Below are 19,516 nucleotides of genomic sequence, written 5' to 3'. Positions count from 1 at the left end.
TAGAGATTTATTATAGGCCAGGTTCTGTGTTAGACGTTTTGTATAGATTATCTCATTTAATCCCCAGAAGAACCTATGAGGTAGTAAAGGTAATTATTCCTATTTTACACATGAGGAAACTGAGGTTTAAAGGGTTAATTCACCTTAAACAAGGTTCCAGAGCCAGGAAGTAAATGGCACAAGCAAGTTTGTACTCAGATCTTTCTAACCTCAAGGTCTAGGTTCTTTTCCAACATTTTGTCCTGCCTCATGTCTTGCCTTCATTCCACATAACTGGTTTGATGATTTCACCGAGCCCTGGAATCCTGGGATACTTCCTTAAATAAGGTGAGAACAAAGTAGTCTGAGGGGTTTACATGCAAATAAACCTCCTTCCTGGTACATTTTTCTTGGGTATTTCCAGATTCTTACCTCCCCTACTCAGCTTTGCTTTGATATATGTTTTTACATTAAATGCTTCCATTTATAAGTTCTGTGGCAAATCTGAAAGTAATTTTTTAAATAAAGCTTTATGCAGGGACAGGAAGTAATTAGTGGTGGGGTTTTATTTTTGGAGGATGAGATTGGTGAGGGGTGGGGTATAGGGAGAAATTGCTTTCTGCAGTGTCAGATGAATGAGTTACAGGAAATGATGGCTCAGCCAGCAGCTTGGTGCTTGCCAGTGAGTCAGCAGTGATTCCACCCTCAGTCTCAATGCTGGAATCACAGCTGTGAAAGACACTCTTCCTGGTGAGGGCCCCTCCCTGCCTTGCTGTCGGGGGCATGGAAGCTCTGTCCACATAATGTGAACCATTCAGTTACCTGTCCTAGTGGAGAAAGATTCACAGAACTACCTTCTTGGGTTCATGCAGATATTTCTGTGTTTCTTTAGGATTCATTGGTATTTCTGGTTTTTTCCTCTGATACCCAGCAGAAACATCCAGTTTGGGATTGATGTAATAGCAGACTTTAATTCCTAGGACAACATTTCATATTTTTACACTGCTTCAATGTCTAGAGTTTTTTATTATTATTATTAAAGTATAGTTGATTTACAAATATTGTGTTAGTTTCGGGTGAACAGCAAAGTGATTCACTTATACATATATATATATTCCTTTTCAGATCTTTTCCTTTATAGATTATTACAAAATATTGAGTATACTTCCCTTTGCTATATGGTAGGTCCTTGTTGTTTATTTATATATAGTAGTGTGTATATGTTAATCCCAAACTCCTAATTTATGCCCCCCCTTTCCCGTTTGGTAACCATAAATTTGTTTTCTATGTCTGTGGGTCTATTTCTGTTTTGTAAATAAGTTCATTTGTATCTTTTTTTTATAGCTTTCGCATATAAGCAATATCATATGATATTTGTTTTTCTCTGTCTGACTTAATGATAATCTCTAGGTCCATCCGTGTTGCTGCAAATGGCATTATTTCATTCTTTTTTATGGCTGAGTAATATTCCATTGTATACATATATATGTGGTATATGTATATATACCACATCTTCTTTAGGGTCTTTACAAATGGAAAAACACTGTGGAAAAGCAAGACAGGAAGGTGCTGCTTCAGGAAAAATGGTAGATTGAAAGAGGTCATTTTGTCATGATTGAAAATATGTGTGTGTGGCAAGATTAGAACGAAATCATTACGGTTGTTGGGTTGAGATGGTAGGATTGTTGGTGACTGCTTTTTACTTTTTTTCAGGTTTGATAAATAGGCTCAAGTTGTAAAATTTATTCTAAGAACAGTCGTTTCGTATTTTAAACTAACTATCCACTTGTGGGGAAAAGAACTGGCCAAATAGCTTTAATATTTTAGGATATCTTTTCCCCAGACTTTGCTCATATTGTTAAGGTCAACTTGGTCATATCCATGGTGTCCTGTAGGAAGTGGGCAAGGAAGATTAACTTTGCTCAGAAACTGTAGGTGCCAAGCTTTTAGTTCTTACAGAAATTAATGCGAAGAGAGATCAAAGAACCTTTCCCAGGTCGATTAGCTGGTAAGTGGTGGAGTTCCATTCAAGCCCCAGTCCCATTGCCACCAAAGTCCACACTCTTTCAACTAGAGTATAGAATGATGCTGCCGCAGGGCCCACTCCTCCAGGCTTTTTTGCAGGGCATTTTTATTTTTATTTTTTAATTAATTTTTATTGGAGTATAGTTGATTTACAATGTTGTGTTAGTTTCTGCTGTACAGCAAGGTGAATCAGTTATACATATACATAAACATATAGCCACTCTTTTTTAGATTCTATTCCCATGTAAGTCATTAGAGTACTGAGTAGAGTTTCCTGTCCTACACAGTAGGTTCTTATTAGTTATCTATTTTATAGTGTGTATATAGTGTGTATGTGTCAATCCCAATCTCCCAATTTAGTCCCCCTTCCCCCTTGGTAACCATAAGTTTGTTTTCTATATCTGTGACTCTATTTCTGTTTTGTACATAGGTTCATTTGTACCATTTTTTTAGATTCCACATATAAGCGATATAGTGTTTTAAGTGTGTTAACTTACCGCTGGATTAGTTGTCCATTGAGAAAAATCGTATTGCAATATATTTCTCTCTTTTTGAAAACCTAGGATTCTACGTTCCACATATACATACTTGGCTTCTACTCTAGTTAGAAAGACAAACACTGAGAGTGTTGTATAGAATGCATGTGTGTGCATCTGTGTTTTTGACATTAAGATGAAAGAGGCATGGGAAGTACTTAGTTGAGTGGTTGTACTCCCCCAGAATTTGAAGTGATTCTCATGATCACACCTAAAGTTCTTAGACATATGAGATTGAGGCTAAAGCTAAATGTTTTACTGTTCAGTATAGTAGCTCTAAGTGACAGTTTCTGTCGAAGAAGGAGTGATATTGTTGCGAAGCAGAGATTTTACAGTTTCGCAAAAATACCCATTGGCCCAGTAGGGCCTTAATTTATTTTTCTAATAAATTAATAACACTTAAAGATTTTTGCAGTTAATATTGTACAATTAACACTGTAAGCTTTGTTGAGATACTGACATACAATATACTGCACATATGTAATTGTACAACTTGTTAAAATTTAACATACGCTTACACCTATGAAACATCCCTTCAGTAAAGATAATGAGTGTATTCATTACCCCCCCCCAAAGATTTTTTTGCAGTGCTATATCTTCTAAGAAAAAAAAACCCAGCCATTTAATTTCATTATCTAATTTGATGAAAAAGGCCTGGATGGGGACTCAGGTGATGTGAGTCTGGACTCTGATCTTGCCCTAAATAGCTCCATGAAATCCAGCGAGTCCCTTAATTTTTCCAGGTCTTAGTTTTCTTATCTGAAAAATGAGGGGGTTGAACTAGATGGTCCCTAAGGCCCTGTATGGCTCTAAAGCTTAATAAAGCTAAGAGGACAGGCATACTTAGGGTATTGGTTTGTGTCCAAATGGTTTTATGTAAACATATAGGCTTCCCCAGTCATCTGGTGTCAGCTGTGCTGCTGCATCCCGGCCCCTCTCTGATTGATTGATCATGAAATCATTTCATTTCTTTTAATTCTCTTTCACCCTGATTCAAGGTCATTCATGTCATTACTTTCATGTTGTTCTTTCTAAGCTTAGGGAACTGTTCTACTTAAGAATTTAGGGGTAGGGCTTAAATAATGCTGGGAATTTGGCAGGCCTCAAGGGGCTGTGAGGGGCAACAGGACTGATAGCTCCTTGGATACTCTTGAGGCAGCTTGGGCATCTTAGTGGGGAGGGGGCAGAGACGGGCTGTACTGGATTTATTTCAGGGATGGGGGAAGGGAAGCAGACTGGAGTTTAATTAAAATTCGAATCCCAACTTTGCCCATCTTCTTATCAGCAACCAGCATTTCTGTTTGTGGTTCTGGTGATTTTGCTGTGATAACATATGTAGTTACCTCCAAAACTCTTGCAAATTGGCCTAAAATTTCAATATGCTCACCAGATGCTTTAATCAGACTTGGCATGATTCCATCTTTGGCCTGTGTTTTCAGAGGTACCTCCTCCACCACTGCCATCTTTCTGATGGGAGGGGGGGCATTGGAGAGCTGGTGGTGAAAATTGAGCTGATTGCAAATGACAAAACAGTTTCATCACAGCATAGAGATCTTTCCAAACTATTTCTGTTTTCCCGTAGCTAAGTGGGATTTCTGAGGAGGGGCTGCTCTGATTTCATCTTGGCCCACCATGAGGTTCTTCCTGCTTTGTGCCTACATGCTGCTTCTGATGATTTCCCAGCTGAGAGCAATCAGCTTTCCTGAAGACGATGAACCCCTTAATACTGTTGACTATCACTGTAAGTGATCTAAAGAACATTCTCCTTTTCTAAGAAGGAAGCTTTTTCGGTTTTGATTTTCTAAGCATATTCATCTTTAGAAAGAGAGAGAGAGTTTTATGTCTTTATAATGTTTTACATACTAATTTATCCATAATCATTTCCTAGTGTCTGGAGAAAATGGGACAGTTTAGTTAGGTGCTTTTCTAAAGCAGCCCATATATAGGTTATATGTTTTCAGTTAAAAGAAAAAGACCATTTGCTGACATTCACTGTCCTTTATTCATTCATATTCAAGACCTTAAGAGGGGAATTTAGTTAAAACCCTTTTACAACTAGTATATACAGCTAATCAATGCTGTATATCGATTCTTCAGCTCCGTAATCCTGACTGATGGTTTAGCCCATTTTTACTTGCAGATTCAAGGCAATATCCGGTTTTTAGAGGACGCCCTTCAGGCAATGAATCACAGCATAGGCTGGACTTTCAGCTGATGTTGAAAATTCGAGACACACTTTATATTGCTGGCAGGTAATTTTCCTCTCGTTGGTTTATTAGATTAAAATTCTTTTCTCTTGTGGTGCTTGCATTAATGTGTCTAGTTCATGAAAAACTAATATGTATTGTGATCAAAAATTGCAAGTAGCCAAAAATATTCACCCGGAAGAGTAAGTGCTGTGTACCAGGAACAAAATATAGCAAAAACCTTTCGCAGTCTTATTTTATTACTGCCATCAAGAAACCATGCACCATTCTTTATTCCTAAAGCAGCAGGAGAAAAAAATCATTCTTTACTCTTTTTTTAACTTGGAATTATTCAAGCAAATATTAGAAGTATGTCTGTGCTAATACCAAGTAGCAGTTTGACCCACGCATGAAGAGCTTTCTTTGCTCCCTAACCACAGTGATATATAAAAGCGACTCACTAATGAAAAAACACTCTCTGTTGACTTTCTTGGAGACAGAGAAAATCCAAATGATCTCCAAAACACAATAAAAGCAGATCTGTAAAAATAAAATAAGAATCAGCTTAACGTTTTTATGTATTCACATGATATGACTTACTGCCTTGTTTCCAACAGGGATCAAGTTTATACGGTAAACTTAAATGAAATCCCCAAAACAGAAGTAATACCAAACAAGGTGAGCAAGTGTAGTTGGCATATTTATTTGCACTCTCTCAGAACTTGGTTAATGTCCCTCTCCCCTCGATATTTAAAATACTGAACTTTGGTTTGCTTGATTGATACAGAAACTGACATGGCGGTCAAGACAACAGGATCGAGAAAACTGTGCTATGAAAGGCAAGCATAAAGTAAGTGAAACAAACAAGTGCCTACTAGATTGAGTCTCTGTGGGGGCTTGAGCCCACAGTGTAAGCATATGGAATGTCTAATGTTAATGTAATTGTTACTTTCTTTAGGATGAATGCCACAACTTTATTAAAGTATTTGTTCCGAGAAACGATGAGATGGTTTTTGTTTGTGGCACCAATGCTTTTAATCCCATGTGTAGATACTATAGGGTAAGTATATTTTATACAATGTGCTTTTTTTAAATCAACTTTTCTTCCTTTACGGGAATGTTGTTAGCGTCAAATCCTTTCTCCTATAGACCCAGTAATTTGTTTTATCTCTAATGCTATGGAGGAATAAAGACAGAATTCTTCCCGTAGAATTTCAGCGCAAATAAAGCAGTATTGCCTTCAGACATGTACATTGAACAGATATGACACTAGCTATTTATTTTTCTTTTGTAGTTGAATACCTTAGAGTATGATGGGGAAGAAATTAGTGGCTTGGCAAGGTGCCCATTTGATGCCAGACAAACCAATGTTGCCCTTTTTGCCGGTAAGATTCTTTAGTGTAATGGATATAAATGATTAATGACATTGAAGGTGCAAAAGGAATTTAAAGGAAGAAAAAAGCTCATAACTAGGATAGCTACCTTGACACAGGTGTTTCAAAGACTAAAAGCTGGGCTTCCCTGGTGGCGCAGTGGTTGGGAGTCCGCCTGCCGATGCAGGGGACACGGGTTCGTGCCCCGGCCCGGGAAGATCCCACATGCCGCGGAGCGGCTAGGCCCGTGAGCCATGGCCGCTGAGCCTACACGCCCGGAGCCTGTGCTCCGCAACGGGAGAGGCCACAACAGTGAGAGGCCCACATACCGCTAAAAAAAAAAAGACTAAAAGCTATGAACAAGTTTTCAAAAAAGAGGAATTAAAAGTGAGCATATTATAAGTATTCTGACACTTGGCTCTGTTGTTAACTAGGCCAGTGACCCTGAATAAGTTGCCTAACTTTTTGATGCTTCAATCCCTCATCTGTAAACTTAGATGATCCCGTGGGTCAAGCTGTCACAGGTTGATTATGAGCATCGGGTTTAGATTTATTTGTATATGTAGCAATAATGTAGGTGAAATCACTCCAAAGGCTATAATACACTATATAAGATAACACACTTAGGATAATTATGGCTATTTTATCTAATTTATAACTTTGGTTTCAGATGGGAAGCTGTATTCTGCCACAGTGGCTGACTTCCTGGCCAGTGATGCCGTTATTTATCGAAGCATGGGCGATGGATCTGCCCTTCGTACTATAAAATATGATTCCAAGTGGATCAAAGGTATCTTTGAAGAACGGCTTTGGGAGATCACCAAGGGAAGTACCATGGCCGAGTGGGAACAGGAGACCTGGGCATCAGGAAATTCAGTGCATGACTTTATATGGTTTATTTAGAGCCAAGTACAAGCTGCCTTGGTTGTGAACAGGAGCATTAATGGGGGATGAGGAGATCAGTAGCCACGTCAGGAAAGTAGATTTTTATCCTAAGTGACCTGAAAAAAAAGATCTCAATTCTGTGTGCCATTTGCCTAACTCTAAATGCATGTAATAATCCTTGCCCGCTTCCATCTACCTACCCTGGAAAGTTAACCCTGGGAATCAGTAGTTCGTATCTGCAGAGTTATTTTGATCTTTGGAGTCTAGAAATCAAGATTTTTTATTTTCAACGTAAGAAGTTTCCTTCCCTAGTTAACTACAGGTTAATGAATAAATCTGTTGAAACAAAGACCTTTGTTGTAGTTCATTTCCCCGTAGGCTTTTTCTAGTCCATTAGCTAACATTAAAGACTCCGGGTTCCCTGAAGCTTCAACACACCCATACTGGGACTCCACAGACTCGCTGGCATATCAGAGTTCTCCTTGGCTTGAATGTAGCAATGTGACATCTGTCAGTCATGCCTGGCAGTCAGGGTCTGATACTAATTGAATTATCCTTTAGGAACCAGTTTGTTTTCAATTTCTCTTTCAGAGCCACACTTTCTTCATGCCATAGAATATGGAAACTATGTCTATTTCTTCTTTCGAGAAATTGCTGTAGAACATAATAATTTAGGCAAGGCAAGTATATGATTGTGCACTCATACTGCATGGAATTGAGCCCGCTTTGGTAAAGTCTTTGCATATTTTCCAGCACTCAAAGCATTTAGGGCCAAGTGCAGAGAGGTGAGTTGCTTATCCTGAGAATAATTGCTGTGGAATGCCTGCACAATGGCCAGAGTGGGGACAGCAGCCTTGGGCCTTGAGATTTCTTTTTTTTTTTTTTCTGTTACTACAGAGAATGTTCTGCAGGCTGCCTTGAGCTATGGATGCTTCTTTAACTCTTTAGAATCTATTGATAGCTATTCTTTCTCAGCGTCAAAAGGCAGGATGGAAAGTAAGGGCCCCTGTTCACTGTTGAATACTTCAGTACAAGCCCATATGATTCTAAAATATTGCGGCCCCTTCTATGCCAGGTTTAAGAATGGTGCATTTTGTTAACAATATGAGAACAGAGCATGGGAATGGTTTCCATTCAGCCGGGCCGTTCGATAGCTCACTTCTTATGGAGCTTGTTTGGCAGAGCAGGAAAATGGCCCTTTTTTCTCACAGATAAATCTAGTTGACATTCTTACTATACAGATCCCTAGGGAGAAGGCTGCCGGAGTCTTTTGAACCACATGTATCTTTAGCATGTTTCATCCCTCCCTTATCTGGCAGCTTTTTTTCCCGTTCTTCCAACGTGCTCATAACCCCGTTGCTTTGCTTTTGTCCCGTGGGCAGGCTGTATATTCCCGTGTGGCCCGCATATGTAAAAATGACATGGGTGGCTCCCAGCGGGTCCTGGAGAAACACTGGACTTCATTTCTGAAGGCTCGTCTTAACTGTTCTGTCCCCGGAGATTCCTTTTTCTACTTTGATGTTCTGCAGTCTGTCACAGACATAATACAAATCAATGGCGTCCCCACTGTGGTCGGGGTGTTTACCACACAGCTCAACAGGTGAGAACAGATCCCTGGCACTTCAAAAGGCCTTCCGCATCTCGCTTGTGGGAACCGAGAACAGGCCCATTGTCTCCTGATACTGTTCCTCTTTTTCAGCATTCCTGGTTCTGCAGTCTGTGCATTTAGCATGGACGACATTGAAAAAGTATTCAGAGGACGGTTTAAAGAACAGAAAACTCCAGATTCTGTTTGGACAGCAGTCCCTGAAGACAAAGTACCGAAGCCAAGGTAAGAAAAAAGAAAAAAAAAAAACGGAGAGGATTTTTGTCTTTGACAAAACCCTCTGGTCACGGGAAGCATCCATCCTCAGAGAGCAGCTGGGCCAACCTCCCACTCCAGGAAGGGTCCCTGTGCAGCGCTACAGACAGAAAGTCAGTGAATATGACTCTGAGAGCCTGAATATGGAGAGTCCCCAGAGTTCAGGGAAATAGCATCGCTCCTCTGGTTTGGTTCACTCTCCTTTCTCTCTTGACCTCGTCTTCCACAATGGACACTTAATCCCTAGATACAAATTGTGAGGGGGGACCAAACACACTACGTTCCTTTCAGGCCTGGCTGTTGTGCAAAGCATGGGCTTGCCGAAGCTTATAAAACCTCCATCGATTTCCCGGATGAAACCCTGTCGTTCATTAAATCCCACCCCCTGATGGACTCTGCCGTCCCACCCATTGCCGACGAGCCCTGGTTCACAAAGACTCGGATCAGGTAAGACTGTGCAGAAACACGGGCCCTCTCCCATCCAGTGGCTTCCCTTCCTGTTGGCCGCCCCCCTGACCTGGCTCCCCTCCTCCGGCAGGTACAGACTGACGGCCATCGCCGTTGACCATTCTGCGGGACCCCACCAGAACTACACAGTCATCTTTGTTGGCTCGGAAGCTGGCATGGTACTTAAAGTTTTGGCAAAAACCAGTCCTTTCTCTTTGAATGACAGCGTGTTACTGGAAGAGATTGAAGCGTACAACCATGCAAAGTAGGTATATTATACGAGAACACTTTCTAGTACTTCCAGTGTGTGTTTCCTCTAGTCATTTCCTTCCAGCCCTCTAAATTAGCAGTGGTTTGGCATATCAGTGTTTTGTTTTGTTTTTTTCCTCACTGAAATAAAACCCGGGTTTGTTGCTTTCCTGAGTCCGCTAGGGCTTGGAGGGTAGACAGTGATGAGTTTAAAAATAATTCAGCCCTTGTTTGTCACCTGTGGAAAATGAGAATATTTTCCCACCACCCTCTTACCTTGAAGATATATTTCAGGATGCTACATGGAGCAGACAGCTGATTGCAAACACACACACACAGTACACCATACTTCTTCTAACCACTGATATAAAAAATTATGTGGACCATTAAAACAAACAAGAAATAGATGAGAGAAATGGAGCAAAGAAGACTAAGGAGAGATCCAGAAATGTCTAGCACAGGAAGATTTAAATGCATTAAAACATTATCCTTTTTCTTCCCTATAGTCTAACATGCTGTTCACAAATGCGGTTCCCTTCGATCATCAGAACGGGAAGCCAATCTTTAAAAAACCCTTTGTCCAGCCTGAAATTAAACCAGCCATGCAGAGCAGTAGAAGATGAATCACATCATTATTACTTCCTAAACTACGTGCTTGCCTGGTTTGCTACTGAGAGCATTCCTTAACGCCTCCCCAGCTCTCAATAAGTGCAAAAACCAAGCCTCACTTGCCTCGTGTAGTTCCTGTAGCTTTTGACTTCCTAAACGTCTATCTTCAAAATGTCTCCCACAATACAGGTGCAATGCTGAGAATGAGGAGGACAGAAGGGTCATCTCACTCCAGTTGGATAAAGTTCATCATGCTTTATACGTGGCGTTCTCTAGCTGTGTTATCCGCATCCCCCTCAGTCGCTGTGAGCGTTATGCATCATGTAAAAAGTAGGCTGATGTTTCTTTCCTTATCCCGGGTCTTACAGCATCATTACCTTTGATGATGAGAAAATTCAATGTACGTTCTGTTTGGTTTTATACAGGTCTTGTATTGCATCTCGAGACCCGTACTGTGGCTGGTTAAGCCCAGGGGCCTGTGGTCAAGTGACCCCAGGGATGCTGTAAGTATACTTTGTCACATTAGCTGAGATCTTCTCCAGATGTGCTTCTATCTTCTCCAGGGACTCTAAAGCTAGAAATTTTAGAAAACTTCCAATAACACTACTTTTCTTTTTTGCTTTACTTTTCTTTCTTTCTTTCCTTTTTTCTGTTTTTGTTTTTTGTTTGTTTGTTTTGTATGGGAGAAGGAAAAAAAGAAAATCTGGAGCTGTGAGAGGGAAGGGAGATTGTAGACAGTGAAATACCTACGGGAAATGGATGGAGAGAAAGAACCAATTTTCTTCTGCTCTCTTAAACATTCTAGTTACCAAATGTTTACTAGAAATACTCATTTTAGCAAGCTATGTTGAAATGTCCTTTTTTTTTTTTCTGCCTGCTCATTCTTACTAATCCATCTGTGTTCTTGGTTCTGCTCTGGTTGTCACTTGTGTTCCTATGAAGGCTGTTAACTGAAGACTTCTTTGCTTTCCATAACCACAGCGCTGGAGGATTTGAACAGGACACGGAATATGGCAACACAGCCCATCTAGGGGACTGCCATGGTAAGACCGAATCTTCCTTTCCCTCCTGGTGCTTCTTTTTGACCACATTTGCACGTGAACATTATTTTACAATCAGCCTTTTATAATGACTCAGGACACATGCCACCTAGCATTTAACTTAAACTTCACAAAAGCTGAGCTGTTTGGTCATGGGGATACATTAGAGAAGAATCTTACTTTTTTTTTTTCCTTCACGATTTACAATCTTGTAGGAAATCTAGAGAAAGGCAGTCTAAGCAGTAGGTTACTCTTTTAATTTATAGTCCTTTCTTTTGACTTTTTGAGTTAATTGGAATTCGTAAATTTTTGCTTTCTTTTGGTTACTTTTTACTGATTACTTGTTCCTTTAATTCTTTTAGAAATTTTGCCTACTTCAACTACACCAGATTACAAAATATTTGGCGGTCCAACATCTGGTTAGTTTTTTTTCATTTTTTTGAATTAACAACCTTTTCTTTCCTTCAGTTCAGCATTTTCAGCCCCTTCTCCCTTCCTTTTGCACAGTTTGGCAGCCCTTCATTTTTCTGCTTTGACTCATAACCCCCCTGATGGTCCGAAAGACTTTTTCTTATTCAGCACTTCACCCTGTGTAGCATGTTAACAGCCCATCATTGACCAAGGCACATCCTTTAAGAAAAATCCAATGGATTAACATAGGCTGCATTCCAGCTGCACGCCCGTCCACCCGAGCTTTCTTCTCTCTCACCCCTGTGCATTGTGAATGTTCCCTCTGGTCATCTATATTCAATGGATGGCAGAATTTCATTATTTACCCCTTCTCTCCTCACCTTTCCTAAGACCTAGTAAACAAATACACATTTCCCCAAAATGTGTATTTATAAATTTGAGAGATCTTTTCTGAATGGTTTGTGGTGATCCTAGAAACCTTTGAATGTTGTGGTCTCAGTGGTGTGAAAAAGGTTCCCATCGAATGAAGCTGGTTTCTGATGTATTAAGATGTTCGCTAGGCTCCCTGTGCCCCTCTTGTCTGCATCCGTTTTGGAGTCTTCATCTGTGACCGTTGCACCAGTCTGAATTGGGGTCTCCAGGGGTTTAACCTAAGATCATATGCTTACATTTTGAGGGAAAATCTACTTGGCAGAAATCAGTAATAGACACACAAAGAGGTTAAGTTACTCCCGATCCTGTTGCTGGTTCTAAAACTTACCAGCAGTTTCATTCCTCAGAGGGGAGAAAAGGATGGAAGATCTCGTGTATCGGAACATCCTTATTCAGCTTGTGAATGCCATTTCTTTTGCATGAGTTGCTGCTAACTCTTTGGAAGAAACTCCCCGGGCATTTTGGAAGGCACAGACAAGGTTCATCCCTGCTTCAGTGCTTTACCATGGATGGTGAGCCCTCGGTGCAGTCAGTAATCTACAGATAGACGAGATGCCTGTGGTAAAGCAGGACAGCCTCTTTGTCAGGTCTAAAATCAAGTGTTTATGCAGATCTAATCAGGTGTGTTCTGATGACGTTACACTGTAGGTTCCCCAGTGAAGGCAATACAGTTTCCAACCATCTATGAAAATGCTTTAAACAAATATACACAAAAGAAGTGATGTTGTCTCACAAAAGGATGAGAAACTAGCAATTAGTGTTTGGGATTCATCGTACCTTTTCCATGAGTGTCATTAATCACCGTAGAGGCTTCGTAGAGGAGTATTTTCAGTGTCTTCAAGTTCGAAATCTGCTTAATATGTCTTTATTGTTCATTTTTAGCTTATATTTTTCCCTTGCAAGAAAAGGATTTGGTATAATCTCCTTGGATGTGTTTTTATGAAATCCTAGAACAGGCTTTCTCATAAAATTTGCTTAAACTTTACTTGAAAATACAACAGACCAGTCAGAAGCCATCCGCTGTCACTACCCATGTTAATAAAAATCTGTTTGCCACCACAGACATGGAGGTATCTTCATCTTCTGTTACCACAATGGCAAGTATCCCAGAAATTACACCTAAAGTGATTGATACCTGGAGACCTAAACTGACCAGCTCCCGGAAATTTGTAGTTCAAGATGACCCAAACACTTCTGATTTTACTGATCCTTTATCAGGTATCCCAAAGGGTAAGGCCTCACCAGGGAACTCATCTCTCACTGAGTGGAAACCTGATTCCTAATACCTCTGAGGAACGTGTGGAGGTGAAGCCGGACGGAGCTGCGTCTGTTGTTACCATCGCCGCCGCTGGCCACACTCACACCGGTTTTCTGTGGTTATGTGGAGTGTGCATTCCTTAGCAGATGAAAGAGGTGGAAAGCTGTTGAAGAAGGAGTTGGTAAAACAGCCACTCAGACAATCTAATCCGTGTTGGCTTCTGTCTGAAAAAGCTACACTCTGCTGGGTATCAGAGAATTCCGAGGGTCACCCCAGCGATATCCAAAAGCAAAACTCATTAATTGCAAATATCCTGATATCGGATGTTTTGTTGAGGAGCCTTTCCCAGACTTTTGTTTAGCTGCAATTTACAATGCAATCTGAAAAGTACGGGAGGCGCCAAGTTGTTTGAACGCCACAAGCACTGAAACCTAACAGAGTGCTCGTCCGTAACTATCATTTTCAGCCCATAATAGAAGCATTTATCAAAGAGCTGTCTGCTGAGTTACCTTGTTAGACAGATCACTCTGGGAAAAAAAATCTATTCTTTAGTGCTTACTAAACTGTGGTATCAGGTTTCCAATCAGTTTTTATAGCAGTGCATTGTCATTTATGATTTACATCTATTGATTTTGGTTTTATTTGTTTTCATTGTAAACAATTTTATAATCATTCTTCCTCTTTTATTTTCTTTAGTAATTCCATTTCTCTCTACATTTCTTTCTTTGTCTTTCACAATGCCACTGAATTCCATAGCCCTCAACATTGGTTAAAAACAACTAATGTTCAAAGGCCTTAGTACTAACCTAGAGCAACAGAATCTTCAAATCACTCTGACTTACCTTACTCTGGGATAGCTGTGCTTGTAGCATGTAACAGACTTGGATACCTCTTAAACTAACATGTCTAGATGTCTGTGGTTGCATTAAAAATCCCAATAATTATAAACTAATTCACTCTTCTATTTCTAGTCTAATTTAAATATTTCTTAAATATCTTAAGACAATTGGATAATATTACTTAACATAGTATATTTCCTTAGACTGTCTGGATTTCTTTCAGAGCAGGCAATTCAAGAGTGCTTCACTCCAAGATGGAATGAAAAAAAAAACACAAAGGAAACATGAGAGGCTGTATTTGTAGCTAACAGTGACGAAGCAAATGCTTTTAGTTTGTGAACGAACTATGTCCTTTCATTCTAATTAAGATAGCATAATTGCATTAGCATAATCATTTTAGCAAAATATATATTTATACCAATTCATACATTTCCCTAATCCCAGTAGCTGCCCTTTAATCCTGATTTATGAATTAAGAGAAAATCATGAGAAAAAAACATTTTATGAGTTTAAAATGGGCCACTTAGAAAATATATACCTTCTAGCTCTAATTTTTAGGTAGAAACCCTTAAAATTTTGAATGTTATGTAACAACTATTTAAGAGGGATTGGAGGGGAAAAGACAAATACAGATCAGTGGAAGATTAGAGTTATCCTGGTATTTGTAGCGATCATAAATGTCTCTGGGCATCCTATTGGGATTAAAGGAAAAAATATGGAATTTTGGAGTCCACCTCACCCTCCAAGCTAAGCATATGGACCATGTGAAGGTAGTGTTGGTTCAGTGGGAGCCACTTGCTGGCTAATATTGTTTTAAAGAAGCTCCTCACTCAGACTCTTCTCCTGTGTGTCTGTTGCAGGTGTACGATGGGAAGTCCAATCTGGAGAGTCCAACCAGATGGTCCACATGAATGTCCTCATCACCTGTGTCTTTGCGGCTTTTGTCTTGGGTGCATTCATTGCAGGTGTAGCAGTATACTGCTATCGTGACATGTTTGTTCGGAGAAACAGAAAGATCCATAAAGATGCAGAATCTGCCCAGTCGTGCACAGACTCCAGTGGAAGTTTTGCCAAGCTGAATGGTCTCTTTGACAGCCCAGTCAAGGAATATCAACAGAATATAGATTCTCCCAAATTGTATAGTAACCTGCTGACCAGTCGGAAAGAGCTGCCACCCAGTGGAGATACGAAATCCATGGTCATGGACCATCGAGGCCAACCTCCCGAGCTGGCTGCTCTCCCGACACCTGAGTCTACACCTGTGCTTCACCAGAAGACCCTGCAGGCCGTGAAGAGCCACTCAGACAAGGCCCACGGCCACGGGGCTTCAAGGAAGGAAACCCCCCAGTTCTTTCCTTCTAGTCCTCCACCGCATTCCCCACTAAGTCATGGACATATCCCCAGTGCCATTGTCCTTCCTAATGCTACCCATGACTACAACACATCTTTCTCAAACTCCAATGCTCACAAAGCTGAAAAGAAACTTCAAAACATTGACCACCCTCTTACAAAGTCATCCAGTAAAAGGGATCACCGGCGTTCTGTGGATTCCAGAAACACCCTCAACGATCTCCTGAAGCATCTAAATGACCCAAACAGTAACCCCAAAGCCATCATGGGAGACATCCAAGTGGCCCACCAGACCCTAATGCTGGATCCCGTGGGACCTATGTCTGAGGTCCCGCCCAAGGTCCCTAATCGCGAGGCATCACTCTACTCTCCTCCCTCGACTCTCCCCAGAAATAGCCCAACCAAGCGAGTGGACGTCCCCACCACTCCTGGCGTCCCAATGACTTCTCTGGAAAGACAGAGGGGTTATCATAAAAATTCCTCCCAGAGGCACTCTATATCTGCTATGCCTAAAAACTTAAGTTCACCAAATGGTGTTTTGTTATCTAGACAGCCTAGTATGAACCGTGGAGGCTACATGCCCACCCCCGCAGGGGCGAAGGTGGACTATATTCAGGGAACACCAGTAAGTGTTCATCTGCAGCCTTCCCTCTCCAGACAGAGCAGCTACACCAGTAATGGCACCCTTCCCAGGACGGGACTAAAGAGGACACCGTCATTAAAACCTGATGTACCACCAAAGCCTTCATTTGTTCCCCAAACCACATCTGTCAGACCACTGAACAAATACACTTACTAGGCCTCAAGTGTGCTCTTCCCCATGTGGCTTTATCCTGTCCATGTTGTTGAGAGGATGATGTTGTAAGGGTACATTAAGACAAGAGACTCGCTTGTATTTTAAGAGAACCAAGTGGCCAAAGAAACTCTTCCTAACTTTGGCAACATCAGAACTTGCCATACGTAGCTACTGCAGCAAGGCTTCTGTGTACTTGCCTGAAAACAAAGGAAGGTGCTGGTCATTCCATTTCTTTTGTTTGAAACTAAAGAGATATGTGGCTCCGAGGGGCTACCTGTAACCAGTATAAAGAGCTGATACAGTGCTCAGATGAATCTGTCTGTGGGCAAATACTTGAAAATGGGTTCAACTTAGACTGCCATTCTGTGTGGTCTTCCCATTAAATGTGAACATTTTAATATGTATGCATTCACCTTGCCTCTTGCACAAATGTCAAAAAACAATGGTAATGTCTCAAAGAAAAGAAGTTGTAGATTACCAAACAATTTGCTAAAAATTCAGTCTTTGACCCAAACTGTAGCATTTTTTTATGTGTGGCATTTTTTTTCATGCCACCAAGGAACTGTGTTGCGTGTGCATGTGTGTGTGCGTGTAAGCGTGTGTGTGTGTGTGTGTGTGTGTGTGTGTGTGTGTGTGTTCTGTCCCCACTAGGATTTGTTTAGGTGCCCACTGCATCTTTTAGTGCTATGGAGTTATTTACATCGCACATTACTGAACAAGAGACAATAACTTCTTCCCACAGCAGTCCATTGGGTTCAGCTTTGAGAAGGAAGTAAAACCGAGGCTGATTTTGACGGTCAAAATGATTAACTTGACTTACGTGTTACCCAATGCCAGAATGTAAGAGTTCTAAGTAATTCTGTGCTGCTATTCACTAAAACTTCTATAACAGTCTTGCCAGCTTAAGGAGATGGAGATGGTAAGAGGTATCCTTGATTTATCCACCAGTATTCAGTAGTAAAATTCACCTGTCCACTGTGAATCCGAGCCGGAATCACTCTACTCAACCTTGGACGCACTAATGAGGTTTTATCTTGATTGTGTTTGGTTTCTCCCATGTAGTAAAATTCCTCTTCTTTTAATTCCCCCTAACCCCAAGGTGAAACAAACACACACACACACACACACACACACACACACACACACACAACAGAAGACAAAAGAAGGGGATGTGAGAGGGTTGTAATTGGCTTAGCAGAAACAGTCTGTGAAAACCTAACCGTGGTGCAATCATGTTGTCTATGTTGTATGATGTGAGAATTTTCTCCTAAGTCATGCAGGTAATGACAGTATACTGTACATATTACATGTGAGTTTACCTAAATCTGTGCATTTTGTGCCTTATTCATGAGAATCATAGAAGTACTCAAATATGTCAAGTGTTTTCGGTATAGCACATCATTTACTGAGTGCCAGTTGTAAATGTTTTTCAACCAGCGCCTGAAAAGACTTTTAAAAAATCCTAACAATCTAGAACAGTTAATTGTAAAACAGTCTATCCAAATAGCTGCATTACATCCTTTGCCAGGACACACACTCCACTCCTACTTTCTTAAGGATGAAACAGTGAAAATGTGAAGTCAAGTGAGGTTTCCTGGGTAATGTGACACCTGCGGAAACCATACAGGGTCATTTATTTGTAGTTTTGCAGAAGCCACTTAGAGTTGATTACGTGCAACCCTGATGACGATTTTGGTTAATATGCTGCACACCACGGTTTATTGAACCTCATCTAGAAAGTATCAAGGCAGAGGAATGCTCCTGACTTAGTCAGACAAATAAGTTCAACTGTTTTCCCGTGATGATATCTATTACTTGGGGGAGATGGGTTGCAGAAGACCAGAGCATTTTGATGCAGAATGTAGAATACGGATGCAGTCATTCTTTTCCTTTGAGAATATTGTTTAATAAAGAACACAATTCCCTGAGGTCTCTGGAAGCTCAAAAGCTAAAACTTCTGTTCTTGAAACACTTCAGCTTTGAAACGAAAGTATTACAGATTGATAATAAATTAAACCAACCAACGATAAACACTACTCGGTCCATCGCTGACAAACCTGTTCGAATTCACCTTACCAATATTAATCCCAGCGTGCGGAAAGTGGAACAGTAACTCTATGTGAACCCGGATAACATTTTGTAACATCGTGCTGCCTTGTAGTTTGTAATGTGAGTTCTATCAGTATTTATGTTGAAATTTCTAACATAAAATCTAGTCTGTATCCTGTTAATTTAATTTTAAAATGCTTTATCCATTTGTGCAAAGGTAAACACAGATTGTATCTTTTTTAATGGTACGGCATAAAAAGTAACCCTAAAGTGAAGTGGCTCTATACTGTTTTATAGAGTACTTTAACATGTATAGATATCTTGTAAACTTGTATTGTGGATGTGTAAATAATATGTACTTTGGGTTTTTAACACCGCATGTAAAGTCAAAATAAAATATACAAATCATTATATCCTGCCTCTTGATGTTGAAGAGGTCTGGAAGGTATCGTGTTTTTAAAATATTTTTAAGTCAGTCAACATCCTTGAGAGCTTCTTTTAAAATATACCAAAATATTCTTACCTGGAATACTTGCCGTCAGGTCGTGGTTACACCACCATTCTCATCTTGGAAGGCTGGGCAGAGCCCCTGAAAAGCGTATAATTCAGAAAACCAGATGAACTGTACCACAGCAACAGTCAAATGCTTCAGGCCGACATCCCAGTGGCTCACCTTGTCCACGTATCGCTAGTTCAACAGGTATTTTTAACATTCATGATATGTGTTCTGTGAAATTTTTAATATTTTAGTTTAGAATTATAGCTGGTACATCAGGTTCCTGTGAACATTTCTTGCTATTTGGTATAGGGCATTTCTCAATTCCATTGTTTCAATTGAATCAGAATGTAGTAAGAGATAACGTTCCTCAAATATGGAAATGGGAGGTAAAGTAATGATTCCACTCAGTTCTTTCCTTAGCATGGCATGAGTTAGTGGCTGCTGTCATTGGGCTTAGACGAATGAAGGAAGAGACAATTAAGGGAAATGTATCTTCAGCCTTGCTTCTCCCTGGGCTTCTTGAGCATTGTATTCTCTTTCATTTCTATGGTTTATTTCTATTAAGTTGCTGTTTATTATACCTTCTGGCCATTTTACAAATTTTCCTGGGTTCAGTGATTTTCTTCTAAAAAGCACATCTTTCTCTTCTTCCTTTATAGCAAATTTTAGCCTTTTTCAATCATGGACATCTT

General features: G+C 40.4%; 1 protein-coding gene across 2 annotated transcripts; it reads left to right on the top strand.

Moving 5' to 3' along the window:
* Nucleotides 1–500: 500 nt before the first annotated feature.
* On the top strand, nucleotides 501–18,994 carry SEMA6D (semaphorin 6D). Of its 2 annotated transcripts, none has more exons than XM_030762530.2 (18): nucleotides 501–4,281; nucleotides 4,681–4,792; nucleotides 5,344–5,404; nucleotides 5,514–5,576; nucleotides 5,685–5,786; nucleotides 6,021–6,111; nucleotides 6,770–6,889; nucleotides 7,576–7,664; nucleotides 8,367–8,584; nucleotides 8,684–8,815; nucleotides 9,137–9,292; nucleotides 9,384–9,557; nucleotides 10,340–10,480; nucleotides 10,576–10,653; nucleotides 11,132–11,193; nucleotides 11,553–11,609; nucleotides 13,096–13,263; nucleotides 14,991–18,994. In XM_030762530.2, exons 1-18 carry the CDS (start codon nucleotides 4,173–4,175, stop codon nucleotides 16,277–16,279), a joined length of 3,222 nt encoding a protein of 1,073 aa, XP_030618390.2. In that variant the 5' UTR covers nucleotides 501–4,172; the 3' UTR covers nucleotides 16,280–18,994. The 2 variants fall into 2 exon arrangements, with proteins under 2 accessions (XP_030618390.2, XP_089763394.1); XM_089907268.1 differs by having other exon boundaries at nucleotides 11,093–11,193.
* Nucleotides 18,995–19,516: the final 522 nt, after the last annotated feature.

This window comes from Delphinapterus leucas, chromosome 2, assembly GCF_059928025.1.
Source record: "Delphinapterus leucas isolate spDelLeu-1000000601 "Yukka" chromosome 2, BTC_Dleu_Yukka2, whole genome shotgun sequence".
In the NCBI taxonomy this organism is placed as follows: Eukaryota; Metazoa; Chordata; class Mammalia; order Artiodactyla; family Monodontidae; genus Delphinapterus; species Delphinapterus leucas.
Note: the sequence above shows the minus strand (reverse complement) of the source record. Positions and strands in the feature narration are given on the sequence as shown.